The sequence below is a fragment of the Equus asinus genome, chromosome 18 (assembly GCF_041296235.1).
Source record: "Equus asinus isolate D_3611 breed Donkey chromosome 18, EquAss-T2T_v2, whole genome shotgun sequence".
Taxonomy (NCBI): domain Eukaryota; kingdom Metazoa; phylum Chordata; class Mammalia; order Perissodactyla; family Equidae; genus Equus; species Equus asinus.
The window spans coordinates 11,428,247-11,448,441 of record NC_091807.1 but is presented as its reverse complement, the minus strand read 5'-3'; the positions used below and the strand labels follow the sequence as shown (position 1 = coordinate 11,448,441).

The following is a 20,195-nucleotide window of genomic DNA, read 5'->3' as shown; positions in this document are numbered from 1 at the left end:
GTTAAAATCTGTCCATTTCGCATTTCACCCAACACGAGCTGTTTTCATTTATATCTTCAGAGTTTCTTGCCCATCAATATAAAATAAGTTTTAAATCTTAAATTATGGGTCAATTTATAACAGTCAATTATTTTTCCTAATATGAAAACAGAAGTATTTTTTCTCTATTGGTGAAACTTATCGCTGTGTTTCTGTTTTTATTTATGAAACACAAACTAAAATGAAACCAAAATTGTCTGTAATGCCACCACTCAGAGAGAATGATTGATTGATAAAATTTTGGAATACAGACTCTCAGAATATTTTTGATAGCAGTATCTGTTTCAGAAAGAGAACCAATGACAGTCAAAAGAATCAAAGTTCTAGAATCAGACATACCTGGGTTCAAATTCTGCTTCAATGTTTAACTTAGATAAGTCTCTCACAAGCCTTTGGTGTCCTTATGTGTAAAACTGAGATAAGAGTTGTTTTAACTTCCTAAGGTTATTGTGAGAATTAAATCTGACACTTAGCTTAGTTCTGGGCATGTAGAAAAGACTCATTAGAATGTTAGCTCTTAAATTTATTATTGAGTACATATTACCATAGCTGTTATGTTTGCTTTAAATCTGTCCATTATATTTAAAAGACGTTTTTAAAAAACTGTCACTGTTGAGCACTATATGCAAATTCAGAACTACTGGAAACTGGAACCTCACGTGTCTTGTCTTTGCATTCATAATCTGTAAGCAGCATTAATGCACACTGAGACTTACAGTTTGTGTTTACTCTAATTACTTCCTCTGCAGCCCCAAGCGCCCCTCCACAATCTGTCACTGTGCTGACAGTTGGAAGCCACAATAGCACAAGTATTAGTGTTTCCTGGGATCCTCCTCCTCCAGATGATCAGAATGGAATTATCCAAGAATATAAGGTAGGGCCTGGGTGAAGAAGGAAGGCTCGCAGATAAAGGTTCCCAGAGAAGTCTCAGTGTCACGTGGGTGAAGTGAAGTACATCTCTGGTGGCCTTCTCATTGAGTTTGAGTGTAAAGTGGTTTTTTAATATATTTGTCCAACAGGTAAAGAAACAAATGCATAGGGATTAGCACCTAACTCCAAGGTCACAGATAATGCACACAAAGTTGGACAAGTAAACCATGACTGTGGAGTAGTTTTCTTTATAATGTGACTCCAGAACCTCAGAGATTTAGAGATGGGGTGCAGGGTAGGTAGCGAAACTGCCTTTATCTTCATTACTGGATGTCAGTGTCTCAGGGTGACCATCTTTAAACTATTTTCTCAGAAAAAGATACTTCTCGGAGTTTAGAGAGTTGAGGTGGGGAAAGGAGGGTGGGCAACCCCAGCACTCCTTCTATGTTCCTCTTTTATCAACTTATTGAGATTTTGTAAAATATTTCTCTTGGAAAAAGGGAGCCATTGAAAAAATAAATTTTGAAAGTACTCACAAAAAACAGTCGATTATCTCATTTTTCAGCTAGTGAATTTGTTGCTATTTAGAAACTGTATATCCATTGTTTCACTGCCATTGTTTGATGTTTAAGAGACAGAAGATGTCTAACCTTGAGAAATAAGGTTCTGATTAATTGCGATGTGATCAAACCACATGTGAGAGTAGAATGCCTCATTAAACCTTGTAAAACTGCAAAACTATGATTTTTCACTGTTAATAAATTTTGTAGAATTCTGACAATATCATAGTAAATAAATCTATTAAAATAGAAAACTAGACATCCCACCTCACAGCAGAAATTCATACTCACTGTGTGAAATTATGCTGAATAATTTCACTCAAAACACTGCAGATTGAATTTTGTTATTTCGAAAATAAAAATGATACATTTTAAATAGAATTGTCTTAAATTAAAGGCCAACTTAAGCTCATGGACAGAATGTGCGTAAGTATTTATTTTAAAATTATTCCCATCACATTATAAAGAAAATGTGTGTAAGAAATATAAGAGTAAGTGCTTTTAGAATAGCATAATTATATAGATTCTAAAGTTTTACAAATGGTAGGACCCATTGTTTTAAGGTCAAAGAATTATCTACTTGTGTGTATGTGTGTGTGTGTTTTAATGAGGTTAGGATTTTACTTTGTATCATCTGGGACTGAATATCCAAAATGTCCATTTATTTAAATATTGAATTTTTTTTTTACAACTGATACTTTTTTTCATAAGTTTTAAGCTTTCTCATTGATATGAGATTGCCATATTTTGGTGGTGAAGTGTCTGTATCTGTTAGGGCTAAATATTCCTCCATTAGTAACACAGGTATCATAGTATAAATAAAAGAAATATAAAATTCACAGGAATTATTTTAAAGAAAAAGATTCAGGACTGACTTGTTTCAGAAACAAACCATGTGTGTTCCTACTTATGCATCTAGACGTAGATTATGAAATATCATATAATATGAATACAATTAGGTACAGTGGAATTCTTTTGTAGCACATTTTACAGTAATGGATTTCTGTATCCCAGGAGAAGGTGTGCCCTAAAATTTGATTTCTACTTGAGGTAAAAACCTAGCTCTTTCAAATCAACGTTGAAAGACTTCCCACCAGTTTGTTCTCTTGGGTGTGTATGTGTGTGTAGATATGTTTTTATCAATATTAAGATTTATTGCTGTCAATGTAAATATTGGCTTTAATTTCATCTCAATCAATACCTATAACTTAGGTCAATTAATCTTGTTAACTACTTTTGTGTAAGTTAATATTTTCTTAAATGAAATATAAATTACTTAGATGTGTATCTATATAGCTTGGATATTACAACTCATAATCACCATATTTTTAATAGATTATATGCATAATAAACTTGATAAATAAATTAAGCAGAGGAATTTATGTGTTTTAATCCGTACCCAAAAGCTGTTTGCAACCAAGGACCACCTTCCAGTGGTGTTAAGGGAATTCTTGTGTTATGAGCATTCAATGTTGATTGTAAGATATAAAGAAAAACGTCATACTGTTAGCTTTCCTTATTGTTCCTTCTTTAATGCACATATATACATATACATACATATAAATAAACTGTAGAAATTAGGCTTTAGAAAATGTTATTCACAAATACTTCTAAAAACCTAGAAAATAGGTAATTCTTAAAAAAGTATTTAATCAATTATAATAGTTTAATTACCAGAAAGGATTATTCTATATTCTTTTGTTATTCACATTACATTTCTGTAGATCTGGTGTCTGGGGAATGAAACACGATTCCATATCAACAAAACTGTGGATGCAGCCATTCGATCTGTAATCATTGGTGGATTGTTCCCAGGTATTCAATACCGGGTAGAGGTTGCAGCTAGTACCAGTGCAGGAGTTGGAGTAAAAAGTGAGCCACAGCCAATAATAATTGGTGAGTACCAATCTATGTGCTCTGTGCTTTACAATCAGTCAACTGATAAAAGGTACATTATTTTTTGGAATCCACGTCCTAACAGAAAGATAAGCACATATGAGAGATAAAGTGTACACATCATATATGCAAATGGGTTAACTGCCTAGAGTTTCTTACAAAAATGCTTAGCAATTGCTCATGCTCTTAAGAGTCTCACAGACTTCTTAAAATTATGATCACCAAGAGTTCAAATGCTGAAAATTGGTTTAAAAATTATTTGTAATCAATTGTTTATTAGCATTTTTGGTGCCATTAAAATATAATAGAAAATGAGACAGTTACTGAAGAAAGTGCATTATGTTTCCAATCTATATGCTTCCTCTTAGCCAGAAAAATGTCAAAAATTAATCAGAAACAGGACAAAAGAAACTTTGTAATCCAAATATACTATCCCAAATAAGAAATCTCTATTAAATCTATTAAAATCATTACAGAAAAATTTTCCCTATGGATCATGTTTACCTGTTCTTGAAATATATGTAAATGGCATCATACAGAATATAATGTTTTGTGTCTGGCTTTTTTTCACTAAACATAATGTTTTTGAGATCATCTCTGTATGTATTATGCAAATCATATATTTTGTTTCTGAGCAGTATTCAGTCATGTGAATAAACCATATTTTGTTTCTCTGCTTTCTCTTGAGAGAATGAATGTTCTTGTGTAAGTCTTTTTGAGGACATATGTTTTTATTTCTTTTGGAGAAATACCTAGAAGTGGAATTTCTGGGTAATACAAATGGTATAGTTTGACTTTGTAAGAAACTGCTAAAAATTTTTTTCAAATTGAATAATTTTATACTCTCACTAGCAAAGAAAATGACTTCCAGTTCTTCTACATTGTTACAAACATTTGATGTTGCCAGTCTGTAATTTTAGCCATTCTAGTGAGTATAAAATGGTACCTCACTGTAGTTTTAACTTCAGTTTTCTTTGATGACTAATGATGTCGAGTGTACATTTGCTTATTGGCCATTCACATATTTTCTTTCATAAATTTTCCAAGTTTTTGCCTTTTTAGAATTGTATTGTCTGTCTTTTGTTACTGATTAGGAGGAGTTTTTTATGTGTTCCGGATACAAGTTCTTTGTCATATATTTGTATTGCAAATATTTTCTCTTAGTCTGTGGCTTCCCTATTCTTTTTCTTAGTAGTGTCTTTTGATGAGCAAAAGTTGTAAATTTTAGTGAGCTACAATTTATCGAATTTTTTTCATGTTTAGTACTTTCTGGGCTATTGTGTCCTACCTCTAGATAGCAAAAATATAAGAAATATAAGAAAATCTTGTATTTTCTTCTAGAATCTTTCTAATTTTAGCTTTTATGCTTAGTTCTAGAATACATCTTAATTGCTTGTGGTTTGAGGATGGAGGCTTATTTCCATATAGGTATTAAATTGTGTAGCCATCATTTATTAAAACGACTTTCCTTTCCCCAGTTAACCATGTATGCGTGGATCCATTCCTAGGTTCTCTGTGCTGTTCCATTTGTTTACATGTCTATGCATATGCCAAACCACATTGTCTTGAGGACGGTAGCTTCTGGTGAGACTTGAAATCAAGTAGTGTGAATACTTCATCATTTTCTGCTGCTAAGTTGTTTTGGCTATTCGAGGGCTTCGCCTTTTCCATAAACTTTCCAAATCAGCTTGTCAATTTCTATAAAATTATATTAGAATTGTGATTGAAAACACAGTCAATCCATACATCAAATTGCAAAAATAAACATTTTAATTGAGTCTTTCTCTCCTGAAACATGATATACCTCTCCATTATTTAAGAATCCTTTAATTTCTCTCAACAATATTTTGCAGTTTTCAGTGTGTGATCTTACATATGTTTTGTTAAACTTTTTCCTAAATGCTTGATTTTTTTACACTGTTATAAGTGGATTTATAAAATTTTCTTTTCCAGCTTTTCTATATTATATATGCATTTAATTATATTGTCCTTGTATCTTGTGACCTTACTAACTTCACTAATTTATTTTAATAGTTGTGAAATACTTTTTTCTGAGTGTTTCCAGATAATCATCTGTTTTTCTTTCTCCTTATCTGTGTTAATGTGGTAAATTCTATTGAATAGTTTCCAAGGTAAATAAACCTTGCAATCCTGGGATAAATTTCATTTGGTCAAGATATATTATGCTTTTTACAGATACTGCTAAATCTGATTTTCTAACATTTGGTAAAGAATTTTGCATCTCTGTTCATGAGGGATATTGATGGTAATTTTTTTTTCTTCTAATGTCTTTGTCAGGTTTTGGAATCAGGGTGGCTGGCTTTATAAAATGGATCGGGAAGTATTCCTTCCTCCTCTAGGTTCTGTAAGAGTTTTTGTGGGGCTAGTGTTATTTCTTGCTTAAATATTTTCTGGAATTCAGCAATGATATGTATGCCTAGACTATTCTTTGTGGATTTTTTTTTATGAATTTAGATTTATTCAGAATTTTTATTTCTTCTGTGTTGGTTGTAGTAAATGGATTTTGGGGTTTTGCCTACCCATGACCTTCTCCAACCCATCAAAATTGCTGAATTTACTATCATGTGCTTATTTGCAGTATCTACTTATTATCATTGTACTGTCTGCAGAATGTATGGTAATGTTACCTTTTTCATTCTTAAACACTGGGAATTTATGTTCCCTCTCTGTCTCTCTCCCCCTCCTTCCCATGTTATTCAGTCTTGAGAACAATTTTATTAATCTTTTTAAAGTACAAATTTTTTGCTTTGTTAGTTTTATTTGTTTTTTTATTAATCAATTTCTGCTATTTTTTCTTCTATTTACTTTTATGTCTCTTCTTAACATAAAAACGTATCAATTATTTGGACCTTTTTCTTTTCCAATAGCATATTCAAAGCTATAAATTTTCCTCTGTGCTCTTCTTTAGCTAAATCTTACAAATTTTTATGTTACACTTCCATTCATCATAAAGTTAAAAATATTTTCTACTTCCCCTAAGGATTTCTGATTTTTTTTGCAGAGGTTAGAATTGTATTGTTAAATTTCCAAATGTTTGGGGTATTTCCGGATAACTTTTTGTTACTGATTTCTAATTTAATTTCACTGAGATCAGAGAATGTACTTTGCATGAATTTAGGCTTTTAAATTTGGAGACTTATTTTATGGCCCAGCATTTGGTCTTAGTGAACGTTCCTTGTGCACTTGAATATGTGCATTTTTCTGTTTTGGAGTAGAATGTTCTACCAATACTAGGGCAAATTAGTTGAGAGCATTATTCAGGTCCTTAGTAATTTTCTATTTGTTCTTTCTGTTAATAAGAAAAGTGTCTGGAAACCTATTAGAATATAGATTTGTGTGTTTCTCCTTTCTGTCCCTAAGTGTTTATTTCATGTATCACATACTCTCTTCTCTGTTTCAAGTGCATGTATTTTAGGATTGTTATATCTTCCTGATGAACTTACGCTTTATTATTATGAAATGCCCTACTTTTCTTCCTAGTAACAGTCTTTGCCCTGAAATTTACTTGTTCTGATTTGAGTATAGCTTCATCATCTTGTAAGTCTTTGCATGGTTTGTGTTTTTTTCTATCGCTTTATCATAACTTCTGTTTCTCTGTATTTAATGTCCATGTCTATTATTTAAAGCACATATTGTTAGGTCTCCTTTTTGTATCCAGCGTAACAATCTTTGCCTTTTAATTGGAGTGTTTAGACAATTCTCTTTAATATAATTATTGATGTGTTTGGGCTTACAATCACCATCTTGCAATTTATTTCCTATCTGACTTCATTCTTATTTTTATAGTTCTGCTTTCTTCTGGATGATACCTTTTTTTTGTTACTGGTTACTCTAGGAAATGTAATTCCATTTTCCTTCCTCTCAATCTTTTTTGCTATTGTTATACCTTTTATTTATGTATATGTAATAAACACCAGTATACAAACTAAAGTGTTATTATCAGTTTTGCTTTAAAGACTCAATTGTCTTTCAAGTAAATTAAAACTGAGAAAAAATATTTTATGTTACTCATCATTATCTGGTATTCTGCTCTGTAAATTCAGCACCCTCAGTCTTCCTGATTTTCTCTGTCTCTTCCCCTTCATTGAATCACATTTTAGAAATTGTATCCAGATAGAAAGCTATGAAAATAGTAAGATTCCCCTTATGTATTTCCCTTTTGTTTCCTGCCCTTTTGTTTCACATATTTTGTCTAATTTTCTACTTGTTTGTAACAGGATTGCTTAACCCATACCTGTTGTTTATGGGGAAAAGTGGAAGCATCCAGTGAATTATTTATTTCAAAATAATAAACCTTTCTGTTCTACAATCCATTTGTTTTCTTCCATATTTTTGTTTCCCTCTGAAATTTTTCATATGTTCATTCATTATGAGTATTAAGTCCATGAACATATTGTAATAGCTGATATAAAGTCTTTTCTCCTAATCTCAACATGTGTGTCAACTCATGGTCCATTTCTATTGATTACTTTTTCTCTTGTCCTTGGGTCATCTTTTCCTAGTTTTTTTTTATTATTTGCTTGTTCTTGCGTTCCTAGTAATTTTTTACTGTACACTGGACATTGCAGATGTCATACTATAAAATTTTGTGATCTTCTGAGGAGTGTTGAGTTTTGTTCTAGAGGCAGTTACGTTACTGGCTGATCATCTTGATCTTGTGGTGGCTTGGTTTTTACATTTTGTTTGTATGGGACAGTATGTGTTGTGAGTTCTTCTTAGGTCAAAACCTCAGTTTGATCTTTAGGTCTAAGGCATGACCTTCCTGGGGTTTCGGTGAAAAGTATAATGTGTTTATCTGCTCCTCCTAACTTGAGGAAATTCAAACTTCAAACACCATCTTCTCTGCAGTGGACATCAACTAAAAAGTCTGTTCAGCCTTTCCAGCCTTCTAGCTTTTGTTTTCTACCAGATCCTTGGGATCTTCCTTCTGCATTCACAGTTCAGGTTTCACCCTAAGATTGAGGGAGAATTTATACATGAGTTTGGGAACATCACTCTCCTGTGGCTTTTTCACATGGTCTCCCCTTCAATTTTCAGTCACTCTAGCAGCTCTGAACTCTATCCTTTGACACCTCATACCAATAAGATTGAGGTTTTCCACTTGGATTCTAGCTGCCTAAAGCCACATGGGTCGAGATCTCTAAGGGGAAAAAAGTCTCATAGGTGCAGGTTTCCCCCTGTGCAGTTCCCTTCTTTCCAGAGGCAAATCCCTTCGGTCCTCTCTGCTTTTATTTGCTTGTGTTTTTAATTTTTTTAAATATTCTTCCCAGAGTTTACATATTTTAAAAATATTTGTCCAGAGTTTGATGAAGTGAATGTGTCGTTTCCACTATTTTCTGTTTATTTTCAGGATTGATGCCCAGAACACACTGCCAATTTCTGGGAAATTGTTTCTTAGTACAAAGTATTTATTGTATGTGAATAGACTTAACCTTCTGTCATAATGTTAAAATTTTTTAGACTCTCCAAGTTTTCTATCTTTTGTATATTAAAAGCATTAAAGAGAAAAAGTTATAGTATTAACTTTCCTTTAAATTGCCTTCCCTTTCTTAATTAGTCATACAGACTGAATTAATTTCTTAACCTGAGGGAAACCTATAGTCTTGCTCTTCTGAGATTTTCTAAAATAAATTGGAATAAGAAAGAAATACAGGTGCACCCAAAAGGATTTAACTGACACATATGTATATATTCCATTTATAGTATTTAGAAATATGCCATTAATTTCCACTTAAAAAAACTAAACATGAAACATATTTAAAAAGTATAGTTTTCTATGAGAGCTCCTAGATAAGTAAACAAAGGTTTTTTTTTACTATCTTTCTAGCATATATGTAAAGTGGATTTACTGAATATAATTTTTCTTACTCATAGATGAGTGCCAAGTATATATGTTTCCCTTCCATTTTTCTTTTTTTTATTACTGTGTCTTTAGTAATAAATATAATTCTTAAAGTTCTTAAGCAAGGGAAAGTTTTCTTTTTTTTTTTTTGAGTAACTTTTTTTCCACAAGATTTTGGAGATTTATTGCATTTGTAAGCAGGTAAAAAAACTTCAAGAATATCACTTAACCAAGCTCATGTCATGGCAATTAAGAATTAATAACTGTATAGTAACAAAATAATAAAGTTAATTTAGATTATTTTAAATCAAATAGAAAGTTTTCCTTAACTCTTCTATTGTTTTGAAAAAACTAAGAATCTTCAAATGGATAATGAGTACCTTTTAATTTATTGTTTAGTGTATTATAAAATTCTTTTCAAATTTCTCGCTGAAGTAAAAAAAATCTAATAAATGATATTCTTACGTCCTATTCAAATAGTTAAAATATGCAATATTCAAGATGTAATCAAACAGAATTCTACCACTTGGAAAACATACATTCACATACACACACATGCATACACACATGTAAGCCCAATTCAACCCAGAAAAGACTGTCTTTGAGAGATTTATTTCTTCTTAATATCTACCGTTGTACTGAAGAAGCCTTTAATTGTTTCTTTAATTACCCCTGAATATCTACCTTAACATCTTGTGTGATAACCTTATCTACACAACTGTTATTCCCTAGTTGAAAATTGATTTAGTGATGGCTAATCTCCTTTTATGTTTCAGTTTATGCTTTCGCTATCTATTCAGTATCTATTCAGTACTGGAAACAGCACTTAAAGTGTCTCAAGCTCTTCCTCGTTTCCCCCTTGCCTTAATTAAATCATGTATTGGCATTTGATGTAATTTATGGCTGATAATTTTAGATTTGTCTTATGCCAGACCATGTACTGTTTCATCTATTCCTTCTCAGTTTAGTTTTCATTCCAGAAAGTTCCATTAAGAGATCATTAATTAAAATATTGTATAAATATAATAAGCAGTTTGACATAGGCTTAAAAGTAATATTATTCTTTTGTCTGTAGTTTCCACTGGTGAGATGACTTTTACATGAAAGTGTCCATCGTTCTATATTGTTGCACTTACAAACACAAAAATGCAACCAAATACATTTACATATATAAGCACCAAGCAGTATGCCAGATACCAAATTTACATTGACTTAAAATTTTCAGTAATCTTACTTAATAAAATAGCTATTTTGTTGTAATCATTTGAGCATTTCGTGCTTACCTTACATAGGTTGGTAACATGTGGAACAGCTGCAAACTTTCACGGTAATAGGTACAATCGAATCTGATGTGTCTAATTAATTTTTAGTCCAACAAATTAGTTTTGTTCTTCATTACTCTCTATGGGAGAAAGACATTATATTTCATTATATTTTTTGTCTGCAAGAACAATGGAGCGTTGCAGGTCACACACATCCCTTGTCTATGCTCTAATTAGTCCAACTGACAACATTGTTTCAAAAATACCAGCAGCATAAGAAATAGTAATACACCTTGGGTAACATAAATATTGCTCTATATTAAATATGATATTTTGTGGACCTTTTACGCAAATGAAAGGCAAATTTTCTTTTCTCTTTGTTCTACAAAGTGTTTGTTTTCTTTTTAGTAACTACTAGTAATTAGGAAAATCACCAGATATGTGTATGTCTCATATTGAAAATAGCTCATTATAAAAACATTTTTTACTATTTTTAAATCTATAACAAGGGCAGATAGATTGGGAAAATGAACCAAGTTTACTACAAAAGTGAATCTGTTTTTTAAATCTAGAATTTAACACAAAAGATATTGCAGAAACGGAAGATAAGGATGGATAAGAAAATGCTAGCAGCTTTAACAAACAAACCTGCATTCTGATTGGCTAAATTAAATGGAAGTTTCTTTGTTATTCATAGTCCAGTCTAATATGGGTTAGCAGAGTGGAGGGTGGGGTTTCTACTCCATACAGTTATTCGGAGAGTCTTCTCATCAGTGACTCTACCGTCTCTTAGGGGGTGAGCATCCTCCATCAGATCCCTTGTTTCTATCCAACACATTAGGAAAGTGAGAAAGTGTTAAGTATTGTCACAGCAGCGTATGGGTCAGGTCTGAAGGTAGAATGCATCATTTGTGCCTATGCCCTATCGGCCAATACTCAGTCACTTTGTTGCGCGTAACTACGGGGGAGTCTGGGAAATGTAACCTAATTTTCTGCCCAAGAAGAAAAGAGAAACTGTGGTATTCAAGTAACCTTTGGTTTGTAGGACTCTCACATCTAGATAATTTACAACTTACATCCCCGAAGTTACCTGAGAGGCTCGTAAAGTAACCCTTAGCCTTACATTGGCCATAATCATGAGTCACAAACTACTTTGTTCCTATTGACCTGTTTACATACATCATCTCAAATAATCTTCCCAAATATGTGACATAGACAATACTGTTGCCAACTAACAGAAACAGATACTCCAAAAGATTAATGCCTTACATAAGCCTACTGCTTACTTAGCTAGTAAGTGGCAGTGATGGTATTCAGACTCAGAACTTCAAAGACCATGCTCTTTCTAATATATTACAGTGCCATCATAACTAAAACACTGAAAATCACACATTTCTTTGCTGTGATATGCTGAGATTTACCATTTCTATTTTGAGTACAATTTATTTTTTAAAAGTCTTTGATTAGTCATTAGTGAGGTATGATATTGACATTAGAAATCACTGAGTTCTTAGTGTCTAAATTTCTTAATCTATTAAATAAACACCTAAATCTTTGCTCTTCAAAGACGTTATGATTCCATGAGTTTTAAGCCTATTTTAAAATGTGGATCAAGATTTTGTTAATTATCTCTGAGAGATCTAAATTGTCAAAACATGACTACTTCTAGAATAATCTTAGTCCAGATTTAAATGTATGTTTTAGTTACATAGGCCTTAGAATTAATGTTAAAATTGTCTTTTGAATTCAGCTTTCAAGTGGATTTTCAAATTAGTTTCAATACTTTAAGGGAATACATGAGTTTTATCCTTTCATGACGTTTTAATTATAGATACTAATCTCTATGAAAGGATGTTTCCATAATTGTAATTGTTTTATATAGTAGTTTGAATACATTACAGAAAGTTAAAGGGCATTTGATCAAAATAAGTTCCTTGGTAGAATATTAAGGATAATATTAAGGTGCATATTTTGAATCATGAACATTTGAATTTGGACAGTGCTGTAGAGGGAAGACAATTTGCAAATACCCTTTGCTGAGTATTGTAGTTGCTTTTTTTTCTTTTAATGAGACTATATTAAAACATGCTTTACCTAGATGAAGAACAGTTATTATGATTTCAACCACTAGCATTTGTATTAATACTTATTTATAAGGCAATAAATCAAGAAGCAGTTCAGAATCTATTCATAGTAAGTCAAAACATAAAGGAGGAATGTTCTTAATCACATTTCAAACTCATAATGTTCTTCTTCTTCTGAAATTTATAAAATATGCTTATCAATAATTGTGGCAGGCTCAGGACCCAACAAATGTTACCTGCCTTCAAAGGAATTTTCTAATTCTCTGTGCCTTTGGTGTACCATGTATGCATTCATGTTTATTTTTGTATTAATGTTTACTAAAACTATTGTTTCTTCCATAGGGGGACGTAATGAAGTTGTCATTACTGAAAACAATAACAGCATAACTGAGCAAATCACCGATGTTGTGAAGCAACCAGCCTTTATAGCTGGGATTGGTGGTGCCTGCTGGGTAATTTTGATGGGTTTTAGCATCTGGTTGTATTGGCGAAGAAAGAAGAGAAAGGGACTCAGTAACTATGCTGGTAAGAGACTATTTCCAGCTAAGAAAACTTCTTATCTTTAGGAATGCGATGAAATGAAAGAAAAACAATGAAATGGAATAACAAGTGAGCGAAGGAATGAATGCATGTTTTTGGCTTGTTTTAAACACCTGCTCTGTAAAATGTCCTTATAAATAAGATGCTTCAATGCATTGCTCTTCACCATATCACATTATGACCATAAGGCCATCTTTTTGCTTGTGTCTCCAGGAAAGCATAACAAGAGCACACACTCATAAATACTTAACCATTTTTCTCAGCTCGTTCTTCAAAACACACAGGCATACACACAGAGACTTTGCGTGCTGTGAAGCCATTATTTGAGAAGTGGATTTAGTCAAGAGCATTATTAAAATCCACAGGAAAAAGGGAAAGATTTGAAATATAGCTTTTAGTATTTCAAGATGCAGATTACAATAGGAAATGTCCCAGATGGAAAATACAAACAAGCAAAAAATTTAACTAGAATTGGTAAGACTGGTGAGGCATGAATTAAGGAATTTACTAGTCACTTAAATAGGAGGTCTACTTTAAGGTGACCAATCAACATTTTAGAAGGAAGGAGAAAGAAAAGGAAAAGAAGCAGCAGAAGAAAAAGAAAACCCGAGATATTACCTGTAGGCAAAAATGTTTTTTTCCTGGAATCCGAAACAGAATTTCAAGGATGTCTAAAACTGTGGCCTTCAAAATATTTCAAAGGAAAAGAGAAAGAGTGAATGAGAGAGAAAATGATTGAAAGAATGAACTCAGTCCAGAGGCTATGTTCAGTAACAATTTTACTTGCAATTCATTTTAAGTATTTTCTCTAACAACAATAATCATAAAAAGAAATTGTCTTGCAATTTTTCACACTTTCTAAAATTTACAAGGGAACAATTTTAATTTAAATCATCCTACAAGCACTTTAGAAATTTCAAGACATTTTATTCCATCTTCAATCTCTGATTTTAACTTTGGTAAGAGGCATAAATTTCTTAATAACTGATTTTGACAGAAGCTTCATTACTTGTTAAGCTTATAAGCTGTTGGAGCTTGTGAGCTTCTAAGCTGCTGAGAACGTCTAAATAGTGCAAAATGGAAGGAATAGCACCTACTTGGTTGTCTTGCTTGTTATTTAACAGCATTTAAATATGATTATTTGATTATAACATTGTGGCTCATGTCCGTATCTTATGAAAATAAAGTTTATTAGGTACTAGTTAGAATAAATTCCAAGGACTAGAGAAAGTCATATAGTGTATCCATTGAAAGGGGCTTCCATGCTTTGTGACTTGCTATTGCTCCGCCATTCAAGTTCCTCATTGGTCGCTGATGCCTGCTTCCTTATGCTTTGTCATCTAAGTGCTATGGCACCACACCAGTGAGGGATTCTTCCCAGAAAGGGATGCTGGGAGCTAACTGCTGAGTGTGAGAGTCTTGAACATTAATGATACTTTAATGCAACTTCTTGTTTGTAGTCCAGTCCTCTGCCTTCATTCTTCAAAAGTATTGTCTATCAATCCATCTGTTTAACCAATCACCTTGTTACATTTCATCTGTGACACACTCATATAAATCATAGAAAACGTAAGGCAGAACTGATTTAATTCAAGGGCTATTTTGTGTTTATCCCTTTGCTTGACTTCAGTTACAATAGTAAAAGATTGACTCTGCTGGTCACTTCAGTGCAAAGTGTTAAGAGACCCACATTTGGAATGCTGCATTTTCACTCTCCATACTTCATTCACTGACTCCTTATAAACAACAGGGCTCTCACAATTACCGGGTTTGTGCTTTTACTAAAAGTACATCAGACAGACTTATTTTTTCTTCTTCTCCTTTTTTCTTAACAGCAGTCCTTTGCAAAACCTGTGAATTTAATTTGAAAATATCTGTTGGTCTTTGAGCTTGACAAGAATACTCCGTTTCCTATTATCATTTCTCATTGTGATTGATCTCCGTCTGCTTGTAGAAGAACTGCTAACTCAGAAGGTGCTATGCCCTTCAAACATTTTGGAATAAGGCCAAGCCAGAGAGCAGCCTTTCAAAACCTTTATTCTTAATTGATAGATGGCTGACTCTCAGAGTGGATTCACCTTCAGCTAGTAATTTGCCTTCCAGCAACTGCTGTTCTTTTCATCCACACGAGAAGCAAATGAAAATCCAAATCATAGGTTCTTAGCATTGCATATCTGACTTGGTGACGTTTTCCACAGACTTCCCTCCATAAGTAGCCTGTCTTCTACCTTTTAAAGTTTTCATATTCTTGTCCTTATACAACTTAGAGAATATGGGGATTTTAAGTGAGAATAATTAGTGGATTCTGTATTTATCATATGCTTAAATTTCTGATATTTCATGTATGAGCTAATGATCCATTTTAAGAGCCCAGAGATTTCGTATGGGGCTATTTTTCTCTGAAGCGTGTTATAAAAATTAAAGAAAATATACTGTACTTGTACTGGTTCTGTTTATATTTTGGTTTTCATAAAAATTTCCCTGGGAATCTTACGAATTTTACAACTATGTAAACTAAACCCAGTAAAGTTAAAACAATGTGATTTTACTCACAGGATGAAGAGCCTCACATTTTCACTACATGGTAATGTCTAAATAGTCTCAAAACTTTATTATTGATTCATGTAGCAGCAATAATTTTTTTCCAAGTGAACAAAAAGTCTACCTTAGGATCAGTATTTAAATTAATTTGTAACATAAGATACTTCGTTTATTTCAAAACCCAGTTGTGATCTTGGATTACACTTAAACATCTGATGTAATTTACATATATTAAGAGACTTACATCTAATAAAGTTAGACTGCCCCCAAGCAGAATTGTAAAGTAGGTGAAACTTGATTTCAGCACCCTCTTTTTCCTACTCCATTCCAGGTTTCTTCTTAACCACTAGAGATAGAATAGGAAAGATTTTTAACTAACGGAGAGACATATAAATCTCTGCAAGATGTCTTCCACTCCCCCTGTGTAGGCAAAAACTAACCCACTGCCTTTTGTTGTGGCTAGTCTTTGACTCTGCATCCTGTAGAAAAGTAAATTTGAATGGTTAGAAGAAAGGGAAAAACCCATGCTGCTCAGTGTTGATATTTTTCTTATGTGTCAAAGGATTTAACATATTTATCATAGAACACCTGTAGATTAACACCTTAGCTTGCAACAGCAACTATTGAGAATCCAATGAAAATTTAAATATTTAAATGATCTGAGAGGAGGATTTGGCCTGAATATGTTTTACTTCTTTACACAGCAGAAAGTAGAGATTTCCCAAAGCCAGAATTACCACTAGCTTCCTATTTTATTTTTTCATATTTATACTTTAATTATTCAAATTCTTCAGACACAAACATTCACCACTGGTTTGCGTGTGGCACAAAGAAGGGTGCTGGGACAAAAAAGATGTCCTCATATTTCATTTTCCACGTGAAATCATTGGATACTTTTCTGGAGCAACATGCAGTGTTATTTATCTTATTCTTCATTGAACACTAATACTCTACTTGTCACTGCATATGAGGTTCCTGGCCTCTAGAAGAATTCACTACCTGACTTGTTATAGGGTGAAATCAAATTGTAAAGAGATTTGGGCAGACAATATGGAAAATATTAGATCATTTTGAATCTAGAGAAAATGATCATATATATAACAGTGTTTGTGAATAGAAAAACGAACTGCATAAGTCTGAGAAAAAAGCTAGATAGCTTTCATTTTCATGAGGATTCCATATAGCTATATTTTATAGAAATATATCTAATATATATCTGTATTATAATCCTCTTGAAGGATACATGACCCTTTTAAACTTACATTGTTCATTTTTCTATTCAAAGTTTTTGTCGTCAACTTTTTAATAAAAGTAAACATATTTCCACTTTTAAAAGGGTGAGTTCTATTTTATGAATATTACCTCTGAGGATAACAGATTTTATGAATCTCAGTAAATATAAACAATTTAATGAGTGAGCAGATTATGAAATGCTAAACACTTCATGCATAGGTTTTAAAACGGTTGGTGAAACGTAATTTATTTGACAAAACTGTCCAAAGACAGTTTAAGATTTGATGGAATTTTTATACTCTGATTATCTGGGCTGAGCTAATGCTTATTAAAAAAGGATTAATCTACATTCATGTTTGAAAAATTGCTTATCAGGAAAGGGAATGAGGGTTGGCTGGCAACGTTAAAGTTCCATTTGGAGTAGGAAAATGTGGTCCAGTGGAGATAGGCTCTCTGAAACCTTCCTCACCTCAGAATGTCAATTTACGACGTAGTTATGTTTCCCTTCCTTCTCAATTCTAGCAGGCGTGAGATTAGGATTAATCCTGCCATATAATAGTAGAGGTACTTTGTATATGATATAAACTTGCAAAATCTCTTTACCTTACATCCTTTGCAAATGTTGCAATAAACTCAAAATATTTAATGCAATTCTGAAACATTTATGTTTGTGGTGTCTGTAGAACATTTTGGAAACCTTAACACTATTCAGTTAGTTTTAGCTAAAAACTTCTATACGTTGCTCCCTGAACGTCTTAATTTTAGATGCTAGCAGAAACTTCTGGTAAAGATTCACAGTTATTTCAGATTTATGTCTGATAAGCACAAAGTTACCACACTGGGATTATCAAAATCATGACTAGAGCAAGATTATCCAACCACCTACCCACTCCTTCACTCTCTTGCTTTCAGCTTCAAGGTAGTTCAACGTCTCTTTGCAGTGGTGAAAAGCTTTTTCAAAACAGCTTTCAATTTGGTGTGGCATTTATTTGTATGCTCCTCTCTCTCTGCGCAAAAATCGCTGATCAAAACACCAAATGTAACTACTACTTTAGGAGTTCTAATGGTTCATCCTTATTTCTCGTCTGCTTTTAATCTCATGGTCTAATGGAACTCAGTTACTTTTGGTTTACTATTCTAAATGGAACAAATCTAAAAGTTTTAGAGCATGGGGTAAGAAGAAAACTTTAAAAAGTGCCCTCTTCTCTTCCTTAGTTTAAAGACAACTACGCAACTTTATTAGGACAAGGGTGTTTTCTTTCTTTCTTACTTTTTTTTCTGATAGAAACATACAAAATGGAAGATTCTCATGTACACCAAATGGTGTCTATAGGCCGTTTTAAGTTAGTCTTGTATTTTCATGATGTACTGTGTATTTTTGCCTTTGTATAGTTGGTGTGCAGAAATATAGCCTTTGAAGAATTTACCCTTGCTTAGGATGTAAAAGTTAAGCACAACTCAATTTTCATGCCTCTGCTTCAGTTGTCCTCCTTTTTCTAATAGCATTTATTGCTCTGGCAGTAACAGAAAGTTTGGGTGGGGAGAAAAGAGCGTCTAAATTAGGGAGAAATACTTAGCTTCTCCCCACATGTCTTCTAAACAGCATGATCAGAGGTGTGCGCCTGCTAATTTGCATATTCACAATAATTTTCGCAATATTATCTTAACTCTCTTTTAGTGCAGTAAAACAATCGCTTAGTAGTCCATTAACAAAACCGTATAACTAGAAAGTCAGATCCAATGGAAAGCTAATTAGCTGTACTGTTTTCACATTTTGTGGGTTTTTTCCTCTAATCAAGCCTTTATTTAATACCTTCAATGCTCAATTTTTTTCATTAATTGGTTCAGATTAATTCTTGTTGTTGTTATTGTTGTTAAAAGCAGTTATTAAAGGGACTCAAGGTGGTGTGGACACACTGCTGATTCCTGTTTCCCAGCACTGAAGTGAGCCATCAGGAAGCAGAGTAATGACAGTATTCTTTGATTTTCTCTGAGGAGCTGTCCATAGCCTGTCCTGGGCAGGTGCAAAAGTTATGTCAAAATTGTCTGATAATGCGTTTGCGATGTTACCTGAAAAATTGATAAGGCAGTGTACTTCAGGTGCCAGCAAGATGTTCCTCAAAACACTGCGTCACAAAGTCCTGATGGACCCCTGGAATTATTATATCAGCTGATTATGATGTCATGAGAGATACGTCATTAGATGACCTTAGGAAGGGGACTGGGGAACTGCATTTGGGAATTTACAAAATTTAAAGAGTGATCATATTTAACAGTGCAAACGTGAGGGACAGATAAATTATGGAGAGATTATTCAAATTAAAAAGTATTTACTATGTGTATACTTTAAGTAGCAATGTCCTTAGTTTATTTAAAATATGCATCCTTTCTTAAAATTTTCATCTATTTTTACCTTTACTCATTGAGTAAAGAAGTCATAGTAAATATAATCAATGTCTTCCAAAGATAGGATATGTTGGGCTCACATCTCAGAAATGGTATTTTTTGCTTCCTCCTTAGTGATTGGTTTAGTTAATCCGTGTTAATTTTGGTCATACGTGCAATTGTGAAATCCATAAACTTCTAAACACCAAATTTTTTCCACGATTTTCTAGTTCAGTTCTGGTGGCAAATTTGACCCAAACTAATATGAAACTATTTATAAATTTTATCCCACTAACCATGAATATTCACATTTCACTGCAAAATATTAAATAACTTTGAATATCGCTGCTGCCTTAGACTCTCTGTGGAGTATGCATCATATGACCTTTCTCAGATCTGAAACATTTTGATTTCCAAATATATTTGACTGCAAAAGTTTTGGAGAAGGGGTAATGGACATGAACTGATATTTATGTTCTTTGGCCCATCCATGAAACCCACTTTCATGTTGTTGGTTTTGTGGAATGGAATCTGGTGACTGGAAGGAGTGGATTCTCCAGCCTGTGGCTCTACTGGATGCTTCTGGGTATTATTAATAAGTTTCACAGTTTTATAAAGGACTTGAGTTTTGTAATCGTTACATACGATTGGAACATATTCAGTATCAATTATTTGAAAGTTTCATTTTCACGAGGATTGGATGATGAAACAAAGTACTCAATACGTTGTTCTCTATTAATTACAGTTCACATCTATTGTAATTGTAGTTGTTTAACTTAGAGTGCCTATCAGCGTCCCTAAAAGTGTCTGTGAAGGTCAGGAATATGTCGTCAATCAATACCTGTTTCACTTGTTTCATTGGAAGGATGATATTACCAGTTTAAACTGTCCTGTTTCAATTTCTAGTATGTGCATTTTGCAT

General features: G+C 33.0%; 1 protein-coding gene across 19 annotated transcripts in view; it reads left to right on the top strand.

Annotated features, from left to right (window-relative positions):
• The window catches only part of ROBO2 (roundabout guidance receptor 2), a 1,206,434-nt gene that overhangs the window by 1,133,393 nt on the left and 52,846 nt on the right, over window positions 1–20,195 (top strand). For all 19 annotated transcript variants that reach the window (XM_070488704.1, XM_070488697.1, XM_070488701.1 and 16 more), the window contains 3 exons: window positions 789–913; window positions 3,194–3,365; window positions 12,917–13,099. In XM_070488704.1, the coding sequence (XP_070344805.1) occupies window positions 789–913; window positions 3,194–3,365; window positions 12,917–13,099 (480 nt within the window). The remainder of the gene's footprint in view (window positions 1–788; window positions 914–3,193; window positions 3,366–12,916; window positions 13,100–20,195) is intronic.